The sequence below is a fragment of the Protopterus annectens genome, chromosome 6.part0 (assembly GCF_019279795.1).
Source record: "Protopterus annectens isolate FY-2018-M chromosome 6.part0, PAN1.0, whole genome shotgun sequence".
Lineage (NCBI taxonomy): Eukaryota > Metazoa > Chordata > Ceratodontiformes > Protopteridae > Protopterus > Protopterus annectens.
Window position 1 is genome coordinate 527,907,964 of NC_056737.1, and position 26,998 is coordinate 527,934,961.

General features: G+C 39.4%; 1 protein-coding gene across 1 annotated transcript in view; it reads left to right on the forward strand.

The window, feature by feature from the left end:
• Window positions 1-26,998, forward strand: part of LOC122804411 (putative N-acetylated-alpha-linked acidic dipeptidase) — a 2,922,358-nt gene that overhangs the window by 2,870,935 nt on the left and 24,425 nt on the right. Inside the window, exon 17 of the mRNA XM_044074242.1 lies at window positions 12,909-13,117. Within this exon, the coding sequence (XP_043930177.1) occupies window positions 12,909-13,113 (205 nt within the window). The 3' untranslated portion in view covers window positions 13,114-13,117. The remainder of the gene's footprint in view (window positions 1-12,908; window positions 13,118-26,998) is intronic.

Below are 26,998 nucleotides of genomic sequence, written 5' to 3' on the forward strand. Positions count from 1 at the left end.
GTACCAACATGGGGGTGTGGTTATCCTTGACAGTTATTGCTAGTCACCCTCCTTTTGTAGCTTGTTCCATGTTTTGAGGCTGTACAGCACAGTATGAGGTGTAACCTGGTAGTGTTAGGGTGCTGTTGTGAGCCTTGACCCAGTTTTCTGTTACAGGACAGATATCAACATTCTCCATACTGGGGGAGTTTAGACTGCATGCATCTTGCTGTTTAGACTTCTGGCATTGGGTAGCATTACATCTAAGTTCTTAACCCTTGTGATACCTATGGAGGTGGGTTTGTGTTTTGAGCTTTACCTATTCAAGGCACGCTGTGGGTAACAACAGCCTTTGCCAGTATCCATAAGACCAGGACTGATAGGTGCACGCCACCCCTAGCAGGTGGAGCATCATGTCATGCTCAGCATGTCATCCCAGGCTGGCACACATTGGATCCCCTTTGACTAACAACAATACTTCAGCCAATTATTGCAATTGATCATCTCATCGTCATATTGTGGCATCATGCTTGGTGAGGGTAGGATGTTAGTCAGGGTCATCAGGTTTGCATATACTACATGGTGTTACATTGCTTAACACATGGCATTCATGCCTCAGGTGGTGCTGCAGGGCTGCCTCTGTCGGATGCACATACTACACTCCCTGTACATGTTTGAGAGCAGGTTATGTAATTTTAGGCATCCCTGTTATTATATGAGTGAGTCAGAGAGGGGTATCATTCCCAGGGTTCCTACTGAGCCAGTGTATGTGCTATGCATTGCCTCTTTGCCAAGGCCAGGGCATACTGGGCATGCCTCCTTCTGCCTACTGGGGCAGGCTCAGGTTGTTCCTCTTCCGAGTCACGCTCTGCCTGTGATGGCCTTGGCAATGGTGGGGGGCTGTTTGGCCTGGCCCTATGCTGGTCCTGCTGCAGCTGTTTTCGCAAGATCATATTATGTAGCATAGCACATACCATGACAATTTGGGTACATGTAGTTGGTGAGTACTGCAAGGCTCCACCAGATGTGTCCAGACACCGGAACTGTGACTTGAGCAGCCCAAACACACGCTCTATTACATTATGTGTTTGTGCGTGTGACTCATTATGGCATTCCTGTTCAGGTGTGTGTGCGTTTCTGATGGGTGTCATTAGCCACGGCTCCAGTGCATAACCTGCATCCCCCACTAGGTGTCCATGTGGGATGTCCCCATTGGCAAATGTCTGGTACAGCTGCATCAAATGCCAGATATGGGAATCATGGTAGCTCCCAGGGCAGCCAGCACACACATTCATTATTATGCCCTGGGCATCACACACAACCTGGCAGTTGATGGAGGGGAATCCCTTGCGGTTTATGTAGGCCCTACCCCGCTCACCGGCTGGTGCTTTGATGCGTATGTGTGTGCAATCTATTGCACCCACTACCTCAGGGTATTCCGCTATTTGCTGGAAGAGACCTATATTGCTGGCCAATACCTCATGGGCATTGGGGAAATATACATGATCACCGACATGTGCTGACATGGCATCCAGGAACTGGTTCAGTACCCTGGAGGCTGATGCCTGTGATATCCCCATCATATCACCAGTTGGTCTCTGGAAGGTACCTGTTGCTAGTATTCTTAGGCCAACACATACCTTGGTTTCCACTGGGATGGGTTCCCCTCTGTTGGTTCTGTGTGTGAGGCGTGGCCTGCACAGCTCGACAATTTTCTGCAGGAGGTCTCTGTCCACTCTATAGCGCTCCACTATCTCCAGCTCATGTAACCCATGGTAGGTGACCCTGGGCCTGTACACTCTTCTCCGTCTCCTTACTGTGGGTTGTCTGGCACCATTTGTATTGTCACCACCCTCAGCAAGTCGCCTATGTCTCCTTATGACAGCTATGGCAGCCCCTAGCATTTCTGCTCTGAGTTCAGCTTTTTCAGTTTTCACTTCTAATAGCTTACTCCTGTCTTGCAGTGTCTCTTGAGAGAAACATCCTGCACTGCTGTTTGCAGAGTTTTAAGTGCTTGGCTAGGCTGCTATTCTGCCTGTGTAATTGCCTGCTTCTAATTGTTTTCACCTGCTAGCTCCAGCAGTATTCCCTGCTAGCGTCCTACTAATTCTGTTGCTTCCTTTTTCCTTTCTGTTTCCTCAGAGGGGAGCAATGCACATACCAGCAGAAACACGCTCACAGTGGCTTACACACGCGCACACATGCTTACACGGTTTAGAATCTACTTATTCGGGTTAAAACACGCGCACACCAGTGCAAACAGTCTTACAAGTCTGCCTACAGGCTCCCACATGCTCAGTCTACCTTACACGCACACACACTGCCCTACTCGCGCCTCATGGCGTGCACACATGCGCATGCATGCCCAGCAAGAAACTTTGGTGTAAGCAACAGTGTACACCTTCCATTTCTTGACTTTCCCATGCTTATCTTGTGGCACTCCTCTTTCCATGATATGTGTCTGACATCTGTCATGTAACACTGACCTCCAATGAACTGCATTTCTTTCTGCCATCCCCCCCTGTGATGTCACCTATCTCCTACTCTGTTCCTCCCCCTTATGTAACTCTTACACTACTCAGAATGTGCTCATTTGCTATGTGACAGTGGGATTCAGTATCCTAACACTGATTTACATCAGATTGCCTACTAATGCTTAGTTACATGTCTTAGACTCAGCTTCCCCCCTTAGCAACCACTAAACGGTGGCCATGTTGTTTTGCTCTGCTGGTCCCTGCATTGTAAATCCATGTATTGCATAAAACCCACATTTGTGGGTTTATAACCTTCATTTTTATGTTTTATATTGCGCAGCCTGTTTGCGCGGGGCTGCGCTGCGTTTAAACATCGGCGATCACCGAAAAAAAAAAAATTATTTCTCATATTTGCATCGGGGTACCTTGCCAATGGCCACATATTTGGCCATTGGCATGCTGCCTGACACATATGCACCCTTTATTTGGAGCTGACATGGCTCCATTGTGTTATTTGCAGAAACGTACTCAGTTGTCAACTGAGTACATTTCTGCAGCTAAAACGGCTCTTACACGGGCTGGTTTGGGCTTCCTGGATTGCTAATCTACCTCATTTGCATGCCTTTCGGCTGCAAGTGAGGTGATTAGCATATCCACGCCCACTCCGTGTAAGAGACATTTTAGCTGGTCTCTTACACGGAATTTCGGGCTGTTCCTGGATCACGAGGGCTGCATGGAGTCTTAACCTACTCTTAGACTCCGTGCAAGCCTTCGTGAATCCTGCCCATAGTGTATGCAGCCATCCCAAAACATGGAGTATTGTAACACATAGTGTATGCAGCCATCCCAAAACATGGAGTATTGTAACACATAGTGTATGCAGCCATCCCAAAACATGGAGTATTGTAACACATAGTGTATGCAGCCATCCCAAAACATGGAGTATTGTAACACATAGTGTATGCAGCCATCCCAAAACATGGAGTATTGTAACACATAGTGTATGCAGCCATCCCAAAACATGGAGTATTGTAACACATAGTGTATGCAGCCATCCCAAAACATGGACTATTGTAACAGAGAGTGTAGGCAGCCATCCCAAAACATGGAGTATTGTAACAGATAGTGTATGCAGCCATCCCAAAACATGGAGTATTGTAACACATAGTGTATGCAGCCATCCCAAAACATGGAGTATTGTAACACATAGTGTATGCAGCCATCCCAAAACATGGAGTATTGTAACACATAGTGAATGCAGCCATCCCAAAACATGGAGTATTGTAACAGATAGTGTATGCAGCCATCCCAAAACATGGAGTATTGTAACAGATAGTGTAAGCAGCCATCCCAAAACATGGAGTATTGTAACAGATAGTGTATGCAGCCATCCCAAAACATGGAGAATTGTAACAGATAGTGTATGCAGCCATCCCAAAACATGGAGCATTATAACAGTGTATGCAGCCATCCCAAAACATGGAGTATTGTAACAGATAGTGTATGCAGCCATCCCAAAACATGGAGTATTGTAACAGATAGTGTATGCAGCCATCCCAAAACATGGAGTATTGTAACACATAGTGTATGCAGCCATCCCAAAACATGGAGTATTGTAACAGATAGTGTATGCAGCCATCCCAAAACATGGAGTATTGTAACACATAGTGTACGCAACCATCCCAAAACATGGAGCATTGTAACAGATAGTGTATGCAACCATCCCAAAACATGGAGTATTGCAACAGATAGTGTATGCAGCCATCCCAAAACAAAATGTGAGAGAAGTGGCATGGGAAAGCAAATCCACAATATGAGCAAACAAGTATTGCAATACAAAATAATAACTTAAAGTAATAAACATGCTGTACCACACATAACAAACTTTTCCCCCACATAAATGACATACACTTCAAACATCCTCAGTTATACAGCTATCATAGAGTTACAGCTCAGCATAACCTACCCAGTTAAATACCCATAAAATTAACCTGTTAACCAATTATAAATCAGTAACATTTATGGAAGTATATCTCCCTGAGGAAAGCTTTAAAATGTGCAAAAAGAATACATATAGCTTTAAAGATGTACATGTTATATCATAGTGGACAAATTTAGATCACGTTTAGTCCATTTGAATACAGTTTGTTGTATATTAAATAAAAATGCTTCTGGTTACTGAAGAAACAAATCCATATCTCCATCATGTTGTCCTTTATTCAAATACAATGCTGTGTATTTTTCATAGTATGCTTATTCTGCATGTAATTCAGTAATATGAAAAGCTGCAGTACTAAGAGATGAGGTCACGTTTTCCTCATTCACATGTTGTATTCTGAGTTTATGTCTTAATCACCGTAGTGCTGATGTACACAGGTACAATGTACAGCATATACTATGTCACTAGAATTACAAGTTCAACACATGCTCAACCTCTCTTGACATTAGTTTATATAACACATTTTAGTTGCAAATAATCTCGTAAATGTGTAGCATTCTTTTAATTCATATACCTTTGAATATGGTAGCACTTACAAGACTTGTAGAACATGTATGCTATCTGGTGCAAGATGAATACAAGCTGTAGTCTCCATATTAGATGACATAGTAAACTCCTCGTCTGTTTCCTCAAGTCAATTTAACACCTAAAAATGAATACAAGATGAATGATTAATACTGGTAAAAACAGACCATCTCCATTCTCTTATTATCTGTTGAGCAAATATGAAGATGATTCTCCTTTACAATTAAACAGAATATCTTCTGTTTAATATCCACGTAAACAATTTAAAATTTAGACGCTTGCACATAATTTGTCTCAAGCTGCCCCAGATACAAATTAGGATAATTAGAAGTGCAAAATGTATTCTAAATGTTTGGAAGTAAAACTTACCAATAAATTCAAATTAATTATAGGTGTGACAGAAGTGCAATAAACTCAAGATAAAATTCACACAAGGGCCTCACCTTAAATACTTTCATACTACGTAATGGCTAAAGTATGCTTGATATATGTATATAATTATCTGACCTCTATAATCATCTAATAAAAATCCTCAGACAGAGTACTTTGTCTAACCTTTTGCAACATATGCTGTGTACAGCAATATGTGAGTCCAATTGTGTAACATAGGGCTTAAGAGTACTGTCCTACAATATGGAAAGTTAATATGTAATTCTGGAACAACCTGAAACTGCAGGATGGCCAGGAGGTTGTTGCAAATTATTGTGTACATTTTGTATGGAACATAAAATGGATCTTCTGGCTTCTTTATAAATATTTTTTGTAGATCCCAACATGGCAAAAAACCTAGTTCATTACCATTTTATAATAACACTTATAATTGTACTGTGTATTCATGTCTAGAAGAGTTGTAGGTCAACTGATGCTCAGATGTTCATAATAAATTAGTAGACATTTTTACATACCGGTGCTAGTAATACTTCCATTCTTAGCAACTTTCTTTACTATTGATTACTCTTTAACTTCCTTAAAATGTTTGATGTCCATTGTTCAAAAATTAAATGATAAATATGCACATTCTTGCATATATAGTATAAACATTTATGAAAGCATCCTTTGCATTCATTAGAACCGCCTGCTTAAATCCCATGATTGTGGGTATCCACCCAGGAGAGATATAATAACTGCTCCTTTTAGAATTAGAAATAGTCATTCATGCATAGCTGCCACCAAAACGAATTCATTACTAAACGTGTCTTCCCCGTTTAGCAAAATCAGTAACATATCAAATAAGTCAGTTGAATATGCATTAAATTCAAATGATCATATTCATTTACCAAAAACTGATTATTTTCTTTTATAACAGTATCATCAGACATTGATGCAACCATTTCATTGGTTTTAAAATTATGATAGAATCTTAATAGCTTTCTCCCTGGATAAAAAACATCAAAGGATTGCATCCATTTCTGTAAGTGGTGAAGAGGACACACATTCCAAGGACTTCCTTATTGCAGTTTAAATGTTTCAGACCAATAATGGACTAGCTGAAGTCTTGAGATATGTTTACTTTCAAGACCTCTTCCCATTGTGTTTCCCATCTGAGAATTCATTGCTGTTTACCTTTCATTTTGTCATTGGTCACAATGCGCATGTTATAATAGTCCCTACATGCCCAGTTAACTATATTGTGAGTCTTTAACTGGTTACTATGGGCAGCAGTATTGTAGAATATTAAACTGCTGTATACTCTTAATGATAAAAAAGTTACCAGGTTTCTAATGAAACAGAGATGCTTCTAGCTTTTCAGAGTGTTGGTCTTCAGCTTCTTGATTCATTGCATTGTAATTTTATTAGTTTTGATATTTGCAACCTTTTTATATGGTCCCAAACACACTGTTTTGGCATTCTTAAAAAGCAAAAGACTACCTGTAACTCCCTGTTAATGTCCATTGTCAATGTGGCTAGTACTAAAACAAAAATGTGTACCTTTGTATTTAGATGATGTTCTGAACAGAGTTGCAGAAAGTGTGGCTTTATTTGTTAGGAATTCTTGGCATCTTAAAATAAATGTATCACCATATCATATACAGTATAGCAGGTGTATTATCTTTACAATTAATGAGCCCCCCATCATGAGGGTCTTGAATATGTTAGAATTTTGTTTTCAGTTTTTCAATTTTGTTTTTATCTAATGTAAACACATTTTTAACAGTGAGATCAAGACTTAGGTTCATAGGTAAGTACTAGGCTATCTGCCCAAGGGCATCTGTAAGCCTAGCAAGAATGTGTTGGCTTTTGCCACCCCCTTAGATTAGTTCCCTGTGCCTCTGTCCAGCAGAGCCATTAGTTCCCTGTGCCTCTGTCCAGCAGAGCCACTGCAGTGATCCCTGGGGTAAATTTTCTGTTTCCCATCCACTCGTCAAGGTTTTTCTTGAAGAGTGTTAGTGAGGGGCTCTGCCTAATGTATATTGGAATCTTGTTCCAAAGCATGGGGAGTCTCTGGGACAGGAATCTATCCTACAAGCAAGTCCTATTTATTGTTGTGGTGAGGTTTAGATCCCTAGAGCATGTGGCTCTCGGGGATTTGTTTTTTTTAGGTGGAGCATGTCCATCAATTCTGGACTGGACATGGCCTTGTATGTCAGGCAGAGATCACCTTTGAGTAAGCAGTATGCAACTGAGTACAGCTGGAGTTTCTTCAGTCAGGCTGCATAGGGGATCTGTTTGAGGCCAGTAATCCTCTTGGTGAGGTACTTCTGTGGTCTTTCCAGCTGTTGCAAGTGTATTGCAAGGTACATCCCAAATGGGGCATTCTACTCTATGATTGGTCTGATGAGTGATGAGTAAAGGGGCACAATAACCTCTTTTGTTCTAGATGCGAACCCTTTTGTGATTAGGAGGGCCACATAGAAGGATTTTCTAACCACCTTGGCAATATGAATATCAAAGTAGAGATTACTATCTACTTGGGTCCCCAGATCCCTTATTACATTTTCTGCATTTAGGGGACTACCACATATGTGGTAGTTTGTGGATACTTTGTTTTTTTCTAAAGGGGATGACTATGCAATTTTTGGCATTACCTTGAGGCCATGATTTTGACTCCAGGTATCCGTCTCAGTGAGACCCTTCTGGAGGATGTCTGTATCAGTCGGAGAGTCAATTATGGCCCCCAGTTTGCAGTTGTCTGCGAACTTGGTCAGCCATAGTCCTCCTGTGCTTGCCTGTACCTCTGAGAAGTATATACCGAACAGGAGGGGTCCCAGGACTGATCCCTGGGGGACACCACTTGTAACTGGTTTAGAGTCGGACCTAGAGCCTGCAACTCTCACCGTGTGGGTTCTATCCATGAGCCAGTTGGCAACCCATCTCATGACACAGGGGTTTTTGTTCAGGCTGGTGAGCTTGTCTATAACTTAGTACACTTTGTCTATACTTAGTATACTTTATTAGACTAGGTTCTTTCATCAATTTATTTTATGTTTAATGACAATATTTTAGGCAGGTTCAGGGTGACCACCACCTTTTCTGTTATTGTCTTAAATGAGTAAGAGAGCAGTTGTCTTTGCAGTAGTTATTGTTTCATAAAGTTTAATTGTGATGTTGCTTTACTGATACTTTATTTTTACTGTTGTCTTTACTTTAGATCACATTATTCATTTAAAGAAGGGGCAAATAACAGATGGGATTTTCTGAAATTTATTTTGAAGCTAAAGCTGATGTGATTAATTTCTTGTATACATCTGCTGAGTCCTTGACATATAAAAGAAATTTCTTTACTCTGATTAATACTGAAAGCCAACTTTTGGAAATCATTATATATTTGTATCTAGTGCACATCCAGGATACATTATGAAAAAATGTTATTAAAATCAGTCCTCTATGCCCTCTAGATTGAGCACATCAGATGAACTTTCTAGGAATGGGCTCATCAATTTGAAAACACACTTCACTGACAGAGAGTACACTACTGAATTCACCAATGGGGGTTTCTCCTGTGGTTTTGAATGATAGGAGAGGTTCATCCACAGAGTGAACTTCATTTAAAAATAGTTTTAAAGCACTTATTATCAAGTGCGGGTGATGTCAAAAGAAGGAATACCAAGTGTGTATGTGTGAGAGGTAAGTGTGGGTTTTGGATTTAATGCTTAAATGTCTGGATATATAGGTGTGTGCATTTGGAGGATAGAGTTAAAGGTTACAACGGGGGATAGATTTAGTGTTGTGCATGCTTGCTGTTGTACATGGTGTGTGTCTTTGTATATTGAATAGTAGTATTGGTACAAAAAGGGTAAAGATTACAGTCAGCATTAGGGTTAGCTAACATTATTAAAGTGGTGCAGGGACTGAATATTTAACATCATAATGTTTACATATGGTGAATGGAACTTTTTTTTGCTATTAAAAAAAGAAAAAAGTAATTATAATTTCATGTATTTTGTATTAGTATCAATGTGAGAAAAAGGGAAAATTAGTTTGTTTGTTGGGAACTCAGCTTAAAGAAATGTAGCAGGTGTGCTGTGAATCTGATTTAATGCAGTAACAGTTTTGAAAACTATGATGTTTGACTGGAATCCTGTTTATTGAAATAATGTATCTCACACATGCAAGCACACAGACACAGGCACATGTGCACACACGCACACACACAAACACACACAAACACACACACACACACACACACACACACACACACACACACACACACACACACACACACACACACACACACACACACACACACAGTGATCCCCGGGGTAAATTTTCTGTTTCCCATCCACTCGTCAAGGTTTCTCTTGAAGATTGTTGGTCAGGGGCTCTGCCTAATGTGTATTGGAATCTTGTTCCAAAGCATGGGGTGTCTCTGGGACAGGAATCTATCCTACCAGCAAGTCCTATTTATCATTGTGGTGAGGTTTAGATCCCTAGAGTATGTGCCTCTCGGGGATTTATTTTTTTTAGGTGGAGCATGTCCATCAATTCTGGGCTGGACATGGCCTTGTATGTCAGGCAGAGATCACCTCTGAGTAAGCAGTATGCAACTGAGTACAGCTGGAGTTTCTTCAGTCAGGCTGCATAGGGAATCTGTTTGAGGCCAGTAATCCTCTTGGTGAGGTACTTCTGTGGTCTTTCCAGCTGTTGCAAGTGTCTTGCAAGGTACATCCCAAATGGGGCGTTCTACTCTATGATAGGTCTGATGAGTGATGAGCAGAGGGGCACAATAACCTCTTTTGTTCTAGATGTGATCCCTTTTGTGATTAGGAGGGCCACATAGAAGGATTTTCTAACCACCTTGGCAATATGATTATCAAAGTAGAGATTACTATCTACTTGGGTCCCCAGATCCTTGTTACATTTTCTGCATTTAGGGGACTACCACATATGTGGTAGTTTGTGGATTGTTTTTTTCTAAATGGGATAACTATGCAATTTTTGGCATTACCTTGAGGCCATGATTTTGACTCCAGGTATCCGTCTCAGTGAGACCCTTCTGGAGGATGTCTGTATCAGTCGGAGAGTCAATTATGGCCCCCAGTTTGCAGTCGTCTGCGAACTTGGTCAGCCATAGTCCTCCTGTGCTTGCCTGTACCTCTGAGAAGTATATACCGAACAGGAGGGGTCCCAGGACTGATCCCTGGGGGACACCACTTGTAACTGGTTTAGAGTCGGACCTAGAGCCTGCAACTCTCACCGTGTGGGTTCTATCCGTGAGCCAATTTGCAACCCATCTCATGACGCAGGGGTTTATGTTCAGGCTGGTGAGCTTGTCTATAACTTAGTATACTTTGTCTATACTTAGTATACGTTATTAGACTAGGTTATTTCATCAATTTATTTTATGTTTAATGACAATATTTTAGGCAGGTTCAGGGTGACCACCACCTTTTCTGTTATTGTCTTAAATGAGTAAGAGAGCAGTTGTCTTTGCAGTAATTATTGTTTCATAAAGTTTAATTATGATGTTCCTTTACTGATACTTTATTTTTACTGTTGTCTCTACTTTAGATCACATTATTCATTTAAAGAAGGAGCAAATAACAGATGGGATTTTCTGAAATTTATTTTGAAGCTAAAGCTGATGTGATTAATTTCTTGTATACATCTGCTAAGTCTGACATATAAAATAAATTTCTTTACTCTGATTAATACTGAAAGCCAACTTTTGGAAATCATTATATATTTGTATCTAGTGCACATCCAGGATACATTATGAAAAATGTTATTAAAATCAGTCCTCTATGCCCTCTAGATTGAGCACATCAGATGAACTTTCTAGGAATGGGCTCGTCAATTTGAAAACGTAATTCACTGACAGGGAGTACACTACTGAATTCATCAATGGGGGTTTCTCCTGTGGTTTTGAATGATAGGAGAGGTTCATCCACAGAGTGAACTTCATTTAAAAATAGTTTTAAAGCACTTATTATCAAGTGCAGGTGATGTCAAAAGAAGGAATACCAAGTGTGTATGTGTGAGAGGTAAGTGTGGGTTTTGGATTTAATACTTAAATGTCTGGATATATAGGTGTGTGTGTTTGGTGGATAGAGTTAAAGGTTACAACGGGGGATAGATTTAGTGTTGTGCATGCTTGCTGTTGTACATGGTGTGTGCCTTTGTATATTGAATAGTAGTATTGGTACAAAAAGGGTAAAGATTACAGTCAGCATTAGGGTTAGCTAACATTATTAAAGTGGTGCAGGGACTGAATATTTAACATCATAACGTTTACATATGGTGAATGGAACTTTTTGTTGCTATTAAAAAAAGTAATTATAATTTCATGTATTCTGTATTAGTATCAATGTAAGAAAAAGGGAAAATTAGTTTGTTTGTTGGGAACTCAGCTTAAAGAAATGCAGCAGGTGTGCTGTGAATCTGATTTAATGCAGTAACAGTTTTGAAAACTATGATGTTTGACTGTAATCCTGTTTATTGAAATAATGCATCTCACACATGCAAGCACACAGACACAGGCACATGTGCACACACACACTCACACACACACACACACACACACACACACACACACACACACACACATACACACACATATATATATATATATATATATATATATATATATATATATATATATATATATATATATATATATATATATATATATATACAGTACTCTGATAAGCTATTTTTAAACACCAAGTCTTGCAACAAACTTTTAGGTTATAGTATGGAATATTATCAAGTGTATCCAGTTTGAAATTGTTTCATATCAAATATAAATGATAAGAACAACCCTTTATAGACAACAAAAACTGTTTTCTGATTTTACGTTGTATTGTTTTTTATTACAAACAGTAAGGTCTATAACAAAAAAAACCCTCCATGTTCACAGTGAACTACTTTCATGGGCTTCAGTATTAACAATAACTTTACCCTATACCCTATAAATGATGACACTTTTTAAACCCTATTTCCACAATTATTTCAGCAGTCCATTCAGCAGCTACTGCTCCGCATTTATAAAAGGCAGAAAGAGAGTCCTAATAATGTTCATTTAATTCTAATTTGCTTAAATGCTTTATCACCCTTAACTGAAGTTTAGTTATAAAGCACAATGAATCTGTCGATGAGATCGCTGAAAGAATGGAGGGCATTCTGCTTTGACTAATTACTCTGCTTCGAGTTTTGCTGTATATTCATCAGGAAAGGGTAAAAGAAAGAGGTAGAATTTTTCAATTAAGCATGAGTGATCTGTTTCAAAAAACAGCATGCTAATAAATTAACTTGTCTACACTGGAAAATAGCAATTGTACAGTTAGGGATTATAACTCAAAACAGTAAGAATCACGGTCACTATTTAATTGAAAAGTACATGACTTTGTTTGACCTGCTGTTTGCACTTTTGGCTTGCATTTAATGCTTCATAATAGACATAAAGGAGTACTGTTTAATGATTATTAAATCCCATAGCCTTAAATGCATGCATGGTGATTAAAATGACCACAAATAATTGTTCTTCTTGACAGACATGTCATTTTTGCTCCAAGTCAACATCATACTTATGCATCATCGAGTTTTCCTGGACTGACAGATGCCTTGTTTGATATTGAGAATGATCCAGACCAAGAAGCACGCTGGCAGCAGGTCAGAAAGGAGGTATCAATTGTTACTTTCACCATCCAGTCAGCAGCTCGCACTCTGAGAAATGTCAACAATATTGGTGGACTTTGATCGGGTAAGTACTTTGACACATCTTTAAAACTGGAGCACAACTTTACTAATTAAAGATGAGACTACCCACACATTAAGCAAGTATCCCTTCATAGAGAATTATATTTGTTTACAGTTTTGGTTTAATTTGTTGATGTAGAAGTCAAACACTTTTCTTTTTCATTCAAACAAGTAAAACAAAACACATTAATTCCTTGGTGAGGTATACAAAAATTAGGGAGAACTGCAATTCCCAGCTTAGCCTGGTATTTTGTTGTGTTCTTTAGAAACTGAAGTATTTAGATCCAACAAACAGATACAGTCAATTTTATTTATTTATTTATTTATTTTTTAATTGTAATTTTTTTTCTGTAGCACCTAAGAGATGATACTTTTGGATGGATTGAATATTAAAAGAAGCCACATATTGGCTGAATCTAATTGTCTTTATTTATCTGTTCCTGTGTACTGTGCTGTGAAAATGGGGCAGTTGTAGTAACATAGTGCCTGATATCAGTGTTACAGTATCACTATATGTTTTAATTCTTGAGATATAGTAATGCTTGCAACCAATAAACTTGATGTAGCCATTGTTTTGTCAGTGCTCATGTGTGAAGTGAAGATGCTAAGGTGTGCCTCAGTGATGACATACGACTGGTATAACTGGTGAGGCAGCTGGGTTATGGAAAGATATTTGATAACAGCATTATTTTTATTTAGTAAATTGTGTTGTTTATTGTCATTTTTTGTAGTAATAATGTTTAAATCTACAAAGGAAATTCATTTAAAATTTAATTTGAAAGGGGAAATTGTATTTGACTGAAGTGTAATACCTTAAATGAGGTAATGATCCAGTGAGTGTATTTACAGTGAGTTTGGTAGCAGTAATGGTCATTGATGGTTCTCTCTGGCACCTTTTAGTCACTGTACCTTGGTTACTGAGATTGTTTTTGCAATAAACTTGTATTTCAGCTTTCTTTTTAGAAAGGTACATTATCCTTGCAAAGTTAAACCACAACTGAAGTAAACAGCATGTTTGGAACTACTTTTATTGTACATTTATCATGTTTGGAACTACTTTTATTGTACATTTATCATGTTTGGAACTACTTTTATTGTACATTCATCTCTTGTAACAACTGATTGTTCTAAACAAAGATGGAAACAGAACTAGTGTGATTAACGGAGTCTGTATATAGATTAGATCTTTTAACAAGTAATAATTAAACTTTACTTCAGCTACTGCTTGACTGTTTTCATCCTACATATGTTTATGCTCTGCAAGACTTATATAATCTGCTGTTCTAAGGTGAGTGTGTCATTATTAACATATATTTTGATTTTATCCCAATCCTGCAGCACACGCTGTGCCCCAGACTAGTGGCATCAGAGCCATAGAGGCTGAAGGGGGTGGAAGTAAGTAACTGATACCAACTCTTCCATACTGGGGAAGGGAGGCAGCATGACTCACTGCAGTAGCAGCACAAAATGCCTGGTGAGATTCCTGATGTAAGTGCTGTGATGCATGGCCAGGATGCTGCTCATGTGTGGAAGCATTTACACATCTCCCAAAGGCAAAGTGGAACTCACACAGCTGTTGCAGGTGATGGGTTAAGACATCTTTTCTGGTAGCAGAAGAATGACCTGTGCTGTCAATCTCCTCACCAGTTCTAGACATAGGTTAAGTAGAGTCTGAGAGAGGCTTTGTTTGGTCTGCTACAGTCAGTGAACAAGGACAGGAGCCACTGACAGCTGCTAGTCAGCTCTGGGGAGCTTTAAAAATTTATAACTTTTGCTTCTTGAACATTTTAAACAGGTATTTCCTGGCAGAATGTCAGATGCTTGAGATTACAAGTAATGATCACAGTTATGCCTTCAAATATTTAAAAACTGTAACAAATGCCAGTATTTTTAAATGGTATGAAGTTGTGAAGGTACAGAGGCTATAACTCAGGTATCCATGGACTGTGTAGGTATGACTGCAATGTGTGTGTGTGTTGATGATATAACTGACAGGGATCATGTGACAATGGAGGAAAATGTCACCCAACACAATATTTTTGACTGATAGATTTAACACATTTTACCAAAATCTCTCAATGATCATTCTGTACCTGTAACAGTTGGTAAAATTGTTAAAGCATTACATGATTAAGTGGTAGAAAGTGAATTAATATCATGATGATACATTTCGTATTCCCCATCTCTAATAAAGGTTTTGTCATCATGCCAGAGAAGGAAAAAGAGAAAAGCAATGAACAGTAACTAAAATGCAGCAAACAGTCAATAAAACTAACCATTCCCAAGACAAGTCTCTGCCCATAATGCTTCTAGGTTATGAAATACAATCCATTAGTAATGTAGGTGTCTGCCTAGCAGCAAATGAATTTATTGTAGCATGTAATTCATCTGGCTGTGTTTTAAAAATGGCTCATAGACAGGACCCAAGAAGTTAGAATTGGGGAGACAGCCTGTACAAAGAGGCCAGTCACAAGTGGAATCCCTCAGGGATCAGTCCTTGGACCACTCCTTTTTGGCATTTACTTCTGTGAAGTCAAGGCCAATGTCAGTGGTCTCTGGCCGACTAAATTTGCAGATGATTGCAAATTAGGAGCTGTCATTTAATTCCACACTGACACAAATGTTCTCCAGGAGGGGCTGATACAGGAAAACAACTGGTGTCAGAGCCATGGACTAAAACTAAATGACAAGAAATGCATAATAGTATCCTTCGGGAAGTCATCTACCCCTGGTAATAATCATATTGACAATACATCTCCTAAAACTAAATGACAAGAAATGCATAATAGTATCCTTCGGGAAGTCATCTACCCCTGGTAATAATCATATTGACAATACATCTCTTAGAGCTGATCCAGTAGTCAGGGACTTAGGGACACAAATAGATAGTAATCCAGCCTTCAATTATCACATGTCTAAAGTAGTGAGGGCATCATTCTATGTTGCACAACTTATAAACAAAGGTATGGCATCTATGTCCAAGGATGCCATTGTTCCACTGTATTTGGCATTCATCAGACCTATCATTGAGTACAATGCCCCTTCTGGTATTCACCTAACCAGGCATATCCAATAATTTTAATATGCCCCCTTTGGTATGCACCTAACCAGTCATATCCAATAATTTTAATATCCACAGAGGTTTCTCACTAAAAGAATACAGGGCTTAAGTAAAATCTCCTATGCAGACCACCTCAAGGCTCTATCCCTGTGTTCTGTCTGCTACAGGGCATTGTCAGACCCCATGCTGATGGATCTCCTGCATATCCACAAAACAAACAGCACCAAAATTACCCATTCTAAAGACTTAAACCTTGTCTGTGATAAAAATAGGACTTGCTGGAGAGACAGGTATGTATCCCATAGATTACCCCATCTCTGGAACAGGCTCCCCATCCATGTGAAGCAGAATTCTTCCCTAACCCAATTCAGGTATAACCTGTACAGTTGGATGGGGAACAGGAAATTCATCCTTGGTTTGGCACCTATGTCTCTAATGGACAGAGGCAACCTGTAAATGGTTCATCTCCCAAGCCCTAGCTTGTAAATGAAGTCTATGCCAGAGCATTGGCAGTCTCTGGATTATGAACCTGTCCCTCCAGCATGTTCTGTTGATTGTGGTAATGAGGTTGAGGTCTGTGGAGTATGTGGTATGGAGGAAGTGGGATTTCATTACATGCAGCATTTCTAACAGAGCTGGGTCAGACATGGCTTTGTAAGTGAAGCAGAGATCACCTCTTAGTAGATGATATGAGACAGGGAATAGCTGGAGTTTTTTAAGTCTGACCTTTAGGACATGTTTAAGGCCTAGGATACTCTTTGTGAGGTACTTTTGTGGCCTTTCCAGCTGTTGCATGTATCTAGTGAGGTACATGCCAGATTGGGCATTATACTTGATAACTGTCCTAATGAGGGAAGAGTAGAGAGAGATGATGACCTCTTTCTTCCTGGATGCCAAACCCTTGGTAATGAGATGTGCTGCACAGAAGGACTTTCTGACCACAGTTGCAATGTGGTGGTCGAAGGAGAGGTTGCTGTCAACCTGTGTCCCCAGATCTCTTATAACACATTCAGTGTTCAGTGGGCTCCCATTGATGTGGTAATTAGTGGGAAGTGAGTTTTTCCCAAAAAGTATGATGACGTATTTTTTAGCATTAAGCTTAAGGCCATGGTTTTGACACCAGTCATTGGTCTCAGTGAGGCCTTTCTGTAGGATGTCTACATCACATGGGGAGTTAATAATGGCTCCCAGCTTGCAGTCATCTGTGAACTTGGTCAGCCAGAGTCCCTCCGTGTTGGCCTGGATTTCTGAGAAGTAGATGCCAAACAGCAGAGGACTCATGACTGATCCCTGTGGGACTTCACTTGTAACTGGTTGACAGTCTGACTTGGAGTCTGCTACTTTCACACTGTGGGTTCTATCTGTGAGCCAATTTACAAGCCACCTAGTGATATAGGGGTTGATACCTAGTTTGGTGAGTTTATCAATAATTCCTAAGTGGGGAATGGTATCAAAGGCCTTTGCCAGATTGAGGTAGGCTGTATGAACTGCCTTACCCTCATCCACAGCTCTGGTGACTGACTCAAAGAAGTTAACCAGGTTGAGCAGGGATGATCTACCTTTCACAAAACCAAATTGAGTGGATCTAGAGCTTGGAGACTCCCTATTTCCTTGTCAATTAGATCCATGATGATGTGCTCCATAGCCTTACATATCAGACAGGTCAGTCTTTGAATGAGTTTTAGGGTTGAGTTACAGTATGTGGATCAGTCATGAAAGATATTGTTGTCTACAGATGGGGAAGGCTTTAGAGTCAAATTTTATAGTTTAAAATCATCCTTGGACAGCTAGCTTCCTGAGTGGCATGAATATAGTCACATCCTGGTGGAGAATTTTTTTCCCTTGTAGTTCAGCTAGCTCTCTTTTTCTCTCTTTCATTTTCCTTGCTTAATGTTAGCAATGCCATAATTATGTCTGTGGAACATTAAGAACATGTAGTTTTCCAGAGTCTTAATGCCTTTAAAAAGGTAGTTTATGACATTTTAATGTTTTTATGCCCTGAATAAAAATGAACATTATAGTGTGGTGGTCTGATTTGACCAAAAAGTTTAGCAAAGGGAGGGTAGCAGATAGGTGCTACATTGGTATTACTAGAACAAGTATGTTGGTGCCTGCTTGTGGGGGAGGTTACTATATGACTGGGAGATCTTGCATTGAGATGTTTTGATAAAGCCAAGAATGTTTTGTACATATTTGTCTGTTGAGGTGTAAATGTACCAATTAATGGTGACAGTAGTTTAAACCCCCAAGGACGATGGTGTTTAGGTTAGTGGAGACAGACTATATCTTATTAAGATATGCTTCTTGATTTGTGGGTGAAGCAGACAAGGTGATGTAGCTAGCCAGGATGTGATATGACATCTTGTTTGCAGAAGTTGGGAAATACAGGCATTCCAGGTCACTGTCCTGCAAAATTAGTCTACAGGCAATTGTGTTTTGGAAAAAAACTAGACAAAACAAAAACAGTGCTACAGCTATCTACATGTGGAACTGAGTGATACGCAGAGAATGCTGTTATTGCACTGTATGTTCTGGAGTCAGGAAGGCCTTGAGGGAGGGCAGTTTCTTATTTAGGTTTCCTAGTGTTGAGTAGCACTCCACTGATACTTGTCAGATTCAAATTTCATTTTCTGTTTCGTAGTCTGATCAGTCAGGAATTGCATAAAAAGACACTGTGGGTAATATAATGTGTTAGCTAGTATGCTGTCAGCCTGAGGAGATAATAGGTGAAGGACATCCCAGGCAAAATACATGGGACTGTCTTCCATTTCACTCCAGGCTGACACATACTGTACCCCCATCAGAATGACACTAGTGGTTAAGCCAGTTTTTAAAGTCAGTCAGTTTTGCTTGCATTGTAGCATCATTTAGCAACAAAAGGATATTGTTCATGACTAGTTTCCTTCCTTAGATGCATAATGAGAGAGCTTGATCATTTCCCTTTACATATAACCCAAGAAGGTACATTATGAGTCATGCATACCCACATGAACAGTGACCCTGCCATATTCATGCTTAGGGTGAACAGATATATGTGCCATAGGAATACGTTTTGTGGGGTACAGTAATATTCCATATCTTGGTAGTATCAATGTGGAATGTGACTAGGCTATGAATTGCCTGTTGGTTTAGTAGACTAGTACTAACCTATGAACATATGCATACATAGCACCTATCAGTTTGTGACATGCACAACTGTGCATGTTCTTGTATCAGAAGCTTTTAGCTGATCTGTCAGCAAAATTAAAACCTCACTTGGACAAGTGGCTACATGTAGTTTATCATGTTGTGACACTGATGAATGCATGTTGTTCCAACCATATTTCTTTAATTTTGCATGGCTGCCCACCGTGGTCAATATGGAAATCTTCCCCCAGTTATACCTCCTAACCATTACCTCATTAATATCTGACTGTGCAATATTCAAGCATAGCTAATAAACCTTTTACGTTCTGTACCACAGGGCAAAAACAACGAAAACAGGAAACATTGCATTTTGGTGTACTAAAATACTAGACCTTAACATTTCTGAAAAAAACTTCATTAAATTTATAATCCTACCTAACTGAACACTTTTGCATGTCATACCTCATGACATTATTCCCACTTCACTGTCCAGAACTCGCAATATAACCAAAGCCTAGCAATGCTGTTTGAAGGTAGTATTGATTTTCTGCCAGTTGGTTGCCATTTAGCTGTGCCCCACCAATGTTAGTTTTCCTTAGCTGTCTCATTTCTTCTAATGAATGAATGTCTGGATATCATCTCTAAGTGTAATGAAATTATAGTGTGCTTCATTTCTTACATCTTTCAGATTGCCATAAAGATGAATACTGCCAGCAGAGGTTGGTGGCAGAGCAGAAGGTGGAGGACATTGTGTGGTAAAAGGCTTAAGTCATCTACCTTGCAGTTTGAGCACCAGTGGGTAGGCACCCTATTGAGTAGACTGTAACTGTTTAACAGTAGGCTGCAGCCTCCCTAGTATTAAAGATTCCCATAGTGATCACAAGTCCACCTTACATATGCTATATCTACAATGAGACTGCATACTTATGGGTCATTGCACAACTGAGCAATGCACTTTTAAGAAGTGCTTTTTATTTGCATACTGGTCAAATGTTTATCAGCTACACCAACACAGACAATATTGCCTAATTGTGCATTCCTAATACAAACAGGCTTAAAAATTCACAATAATAGTTAACTGTTTCTGAGGCTTATTTTACCCCATTGGTACCATTTGCTTTATTTGATATTTTCAAAGCTGTGAAAAAGTACATATATATTACTGTCTGTTCAAGTTGTCCTCTCCACTCTGCCCTCTATCTGCTTCATACAGAGCAGACTGTACCACATATTATGCAGTGCTTACACAGCAGCCCCTGCAAAATATTATGCTGTTTAAATGCAACAACCTGTACAACACATTATGCAGTGCACATAGAACAACCAGTACAACACATTAAACAGTACAAACACAGCAACCTTTACACCACAGTATACAGTATTTATGCAGCAACCTATACAATACATTATATTGGGCATGCACAGTAGCCTGTACAACACACACATTATGCAGAGTATATGCAGTAGCGTCTACAACACATTATGCTGTATATAAGCAATAGCCTGTGCAACACATTATGTGGTGTATATGTAGCAACCTGTACAACAAATTATGTCATGTATGTGTACAAGCCGTTATGCAGTGTATATGCAGCACCCTGTACAACACATTATGCAAAATGTATGCAGCAGGCTGTACAACAAATTATGTGGTAAATATGCATCAGCCTGTACAACACATTATGTGGTATATATGTAGCACCCTGTACAACACATTATATGGTATATAAGCAGCACCTTGTACAACACATTATGTGGCATATTATCAACAGCATGTACAACACATTATGAGGTGTATATGCAGTAACCTGTACAATACATTATGTGGTGTATATTCAGCAACCTATAAAACGCATTATGCACGGCAAATGCAGAAGCCTGTATAACGTGTTATGCAGCATAAACAAATGACTGAATAAAGAGATGGAAATGTTTCAAAACAGTGTCACAGCTCATAGTTGAAGCAGTAGCACCATATGAATCTGACTGCATGCCGTAATGATGAAGTGCAGTGGAAATTCAAGAGCTGCCTACAGAAAAATGAAGGGAGTGGTTGTAGTTTGTTCTGAGCAACACTTTCTCATTGTTCCTGTGGCCGGTGCTGCCCCATTATGATGACTGCTGCTATGACGAAGGACATAAGCATTAATAATACGCTTGCCAACAACCTGGTTGACCTGGAAATAACTGCCCACTTCCATGAGCATTGAGACTTAATACAAGGTAAAGTAGATGTATATTGCCCACCTGCTGAAATTAAGGATGACGTGGCTCCAACAAAAATAATTGAAAAGCACTAGTCCAAATGGATCTTGTTTATTATTAGTATTATTTTTTAATGTTTGCATAAAATGTGGTTTTGGATTTGGAGGTTTATATAGTTGAAGTAGCATGTTTACTGAGTTCTGGCTTCAGTTAAAAAAAGTTGCCTTACTCAGCTGGGCTGCTTTCAAACTAGTCAGCATTTAAGCATACATCTGAGTAGAGAGCAAGGTGATTGTGGTGTATTACAGATACTCCAACCATTTCAGAGGAGCAGAAATGATGCTTCATTGTGGGATCATGGTTGTAGCAAAGAGCAGCCATTTCCTATTGGCTCAGCTGCATCATGTAACTGGTGCCTGAGGCAGTCTGAGAATCAGCTGAGAAAAGGATGTAACTACTTGTGGACAAACTCATATGCAGCAATGGGCAGTTCTTAATTTTTTTTCTCAAACCAATGATATGCTGGGCTGTGTGACTATTATCCTACTCAATTGCTGCTGCCATCCTGAACAAAAACAATTAATGAAACCCCCCTAACTAAATATACTAACTCCAAGATCACACTACCATGAGGGATAATGGACAAAGTTCAACAGGATGGCCAAGCGCTTACTTACCTTGCGTGCCGAGTCAGTGTTCCGGATGTCGTTCGTCTGAAGTTGTCGGTGCTTTTGTTTGGGAAACTGCCATGTTGGGTAAGTAAAAGTTCAGTCTATTGAAGTAGTATATATATATATATATATATATATATATATATATATATATATATATATATATATAGGCTATTTATGTATTAATTCATTTGAAAACAATTAGATATAGATGTCTGGGATGGACATAATCCATAGTGTGTGTGTGTGTGTGTGTGTGTGTGTGTGTGTGTGTGTGTGTGTGTGTGTGTGTGTGTGTGTGTGTGTGTGTGTGTGTGTGTGTGTGTGTGTGTGCGTGTGCGTGTGCGTGTGTGTGTGTGTGTGTACAGGTAAGTGTGTGTCTGTGTGTTTGTGCATTTGTATAAGTATATTGGTGCATCCTCTGGTGTGCTGTAGTTACATACATTATTCCTTTCTTTGACTTTCATCTACTGTGTGCTGATTATCCATAATCAGTCTTATTCCTAAACTTGCTTCACACAACCATTTACTATTGTACATTTGTATATGCTCTTTATTTCAATAACATTATATTCATTCTACCATACTTCACATCTTAATTAATTGATCTGACACCAGTCAATGTTTTCCATATGTCTCCCAAATATACAGTCAATCACATGCTTTGTCTTATAGTAAGCTACCATACCTTTCTAGACATAACCTCCAACTAATGTAAATGTATAATTTCATAAACATTTTTAGATTCATTCTTTACCTTCATCTAACCCACAACAAACCACATTTTTCATTTACAGTGCTTAACACGCGAACTACTGCTCCTTCTTCCAAATCCTGCCATACTCTCTTTGCACATTCATTCTGTAAAGTCTGTACCTTCCTCCACATGCATTTGCCATGAAACACCCCTACTTCTTATACATTATATTTCAGTAGGCATTTAATAACTGATTTTTGACGATATCCAAACTACGTCTTTTACATTTTACTCTAACTATTAATCCTACTTAATAATTTCTTCACAGCTTTCTGTACATGCTCCTGTAAATTATTCCAGCCAGGTTCTATTAAAATTCTTTATGGCCATATTGTCCTGCAAATTCTTTCTACTTCTTTCTCCACCATCTCCACTTATTAATTTTCTTTTCTAATTGTACTATTTGGCGGACAAATCTGCAGTTATCCCTCATTCCCCCAGTAATATTTCTTAATATGTCATTTTTAAACTATCCTAATTCACTCAGCTTAATTAAGTACCTTATAAAAGGTGGTTTATTGATAATGAAGCATAATAAACTACAGGATGTAATATTTCCTCTCTTCCTTATCTTCTTGCTATATAATTGTCCTTGTTTTCATACTATGAGCCATAACAGATTGGAAAATACATTTGAGTTCAAGACAAAAATGACAAATTCTGAAACCCACTAAAATATCTTCAACATGTATTGCCCACTGTACCTTTAGCATGAGAAAAAGAATCCCAGCACTCACGGTGTCTGTAAGTACTAACTCCAGATCATTGTGCCTTAAAGTAGAAAGAATGCTCTGATATACCCCAATCTAAGAGTCATGAATATTCCCCACATTTGCACTTGCATTTCCATTTTTATAACATTTTGCTATGCTGCCTATGGTGCACAAAATTAGAGCAGGCACATGTTCTTCATTTAGCAAGCTTTGGGCAGCCAAATTGTTGCACTTAAGTTTCTATTATGTTTTTCTCTGAACATTCAGGAACTACATAGCTGGTATAGAGATAGCAATTATAATCTAGAACATTTAAAACAAATTTCTTATTTTAATTAAACTCATTTATTAGAATCCTGCATTCATATTTTCAGAATTGCTCACTTTAATAAAAGTTTCCTGCAGCCATAACTAGGCTAAACAATTTCTCAAAAGCTGACCTCAACCTCCTAAGGGAGGGTATCAGTAGCTTCACACCACTGCCCCCCTCAAATGATGAAGACAACTATGCTGAACAGTACACCAGTGCAGTAAACAAGCACCTGCATAATTGCATGGACTTAGCCATACCCAACAGAACTGAAACCTACTCCTCAAGGAAACACAAACCTGTCTGGTGGACATCCTCTATCAACAGGCTTTACAACAAAAGGAAGAAACTGTTGTCCAAGGGTAAAAAGAAACAAATTCCAAATTGGGAAAACTCCCTCCTCAGCCTCAACAAGCAAATTAGATCACTAGTGAAAACCTCCAAAGCCAATTATGAGTTGAAACTAGCCTCCAAAACAAAAGGAAACCACAAGTCCTTCTTTAGTTACATCAGGAACCTCCATGGCAAAGCCCAGGTTTGTTCCAAATTAATACTTAATGGTACCACTTACACTGATCCTGTTGACTTATCCAACCTGCTAGCTGATAGGTTCAGTGCAAACTTCACCCCCTATCCCCCCAAATGCCCATTTGACATCCCCAGTACTTGTCCCACACCTCATGTCTCTGTAGAGCAAGTGTTAAAGGCCCTATCCAAGGCAAAAAACACACCTTCCATGGGACCTGATAATATCCCAGGATGTATTCTGTACCATCTCCAGCAAGAACTAGCTTTGCCATTGATCACGCTATTCAACCACAAGCTAATTACAGGCTTCATTCCAGCAGAGTGGAGAACTGCCATTGTCATTCTCTTGTACAAAGGTGGTGCCACTACTGACCTGGGAAACTATCCCCCCATTAGCTTGACAAGTCTGATCTGTAAAGTCATGAAGCTTAATATTGTGGATCTCATAAACAAGGACATAGGCAATCTCCAAGCAATTGACTGCACCCAATTTGGATTCATCAGGGGCGGAACTTACCTATTGAACCTGGTTTACTTCTTTGAGACTTCCACCAATGCCCTGGATGAGGGAATGTCAGTACATACAGCTTACCTTGACTTGGCCAAGGCCTTTGACACAATCCCCCACTAGGGCATCATCGAAAAGGTAACACAACTTGGTGTAAATCCCTATCTTGTCAGGTGGGTGGCCAACTGGCTCACCGATTGGACCCACAAGGTCAAAATAGGTGCCACCACCTCCAACAGCAGACCTGTCATTTGTGGTGTTCCACAGGGATCTGTCCTGGGACCTCTACTGTTTGGCATCTACTTCTCAGGGGTTCAGGCAAAGGCAAAGGGCCTGAGGCTGACCATGTTTGTGTATGACTGCAAGTTGGGTGCTGTTATTGACTCCCCAAATGATGTTAACATACTGCCAAAGGGTCTCCCAGCTACAAATGACAGGCATCAAAGTCATGGCCTTAAGTTAAATGCTAAAAAATTATTATCATACCATTTGGCAAAAACATGGCCCTTACTGATTACCACATCAACAGCAACCCCCTAAACATGCAACCTGTGGTGAGAGACCTGGGTACTCAGGTTGACAACAATCTCACATTTGACAATCATGTGGTGGCAGTGGTCAGAAAAGCCTTTTACTTGATTCATCTCATAAGTAAAGGGATTGCATCCAGAAAAAAAGGAGGTTATTACCTCTCTGTACTCCTCTCTCATTAGGCTGATAATTGAGTATAATGCCCCGTTTGGTATGTACCTCTCCAAACACTTGCACCAACTGGAAAGCCAACAGAAATACCTCACAAAGAAAATCAATTGCTTCCAACATATGTCCTTTGCAGACAGGCTCAAATCACTAGCACTCTACTCAGTATCATACAGCTTGCTCAGAGGTGATCTGTCTCTCGTCTACAAGGCAATATCAGACCCTGCCCTACTAGAGATGCTTTATATCTGTAAGTTTAACTCCTTGTGCATTAACCACTTGATAGGCCTAAATCTAATATGTGACATCAACAAAATCTGCTGGAAAGACAGGTTTGTCTCCCAGAGATTGTCCCATCTCTGGAATAGACTTCCCATACATGTCAAACAGAGTACCTTGCTGACCCTCTTCAAGCACAACCTTGATGAGTGGATGGGAAACCACAAATTTTTCACAGGGGTTCCACCTTTGTCCCTCATTGACAGGGACAACAGGTGCTAACTGAAGGGTCTTTTTTCAGGATAAACTCTTGGCTAGAGTTGTAAGGGCCCCAAGGCCATTAGCCTAGTAACCTACAATGATCCATTTATCATATCAGCACATTTCCTGAACCCTGTACTCAAACTGTAAATTCTTCTAAACTAGCCATTATTCTTGACATTATGATCCAATGTCTAAACCTTTACTTTTTTTTTTTGAAAATTCAGGTCAAATTACCAAATTATACCCTTATATATGAAATTATTTGTGTCTATCTTGTATGTTCTGCGCCATTAAGGTTATATCATCAACATTAATCAACGCGATAGGTACTTCAGCCAGTTCATAAAAAGGTTAATCTCCATTTTCTCCTCCTTTTCATTTTCTTAGTATTGTATTCAATCCACTTACAGACATACCAGCTCCATGGCATAGAGGGATAAAATCTTGACTATGTTGCTAGCAACCTACATGCGAACAGTGGTTCTGGCACCTGTAGGAGTTGATGGAGGAAGATGGGATGAAGAACCTCTGCCAGATCGCCAGTCATGGTGGGAGGAAGTTGGCTTTAGCCTGTCTACTGATTGATACCTAGCAGGAACACTAGGTGTTCCACCTCATGAAGCTCAAGCCCACAAAGCTCTCACCGACCTATGCAAGTTACACAATAAAACCATGAAAAAGAGGAATAGTGCTCAAAACAAGACCAATATACCACAAAAGAGCACAAGGATAGCCATTTCCACTGAACTCAACATTTAATAAATAAATCACAGCCAGACAACAAAGAACAAAACATTATCACTGACATGCAACCAGAACATTTT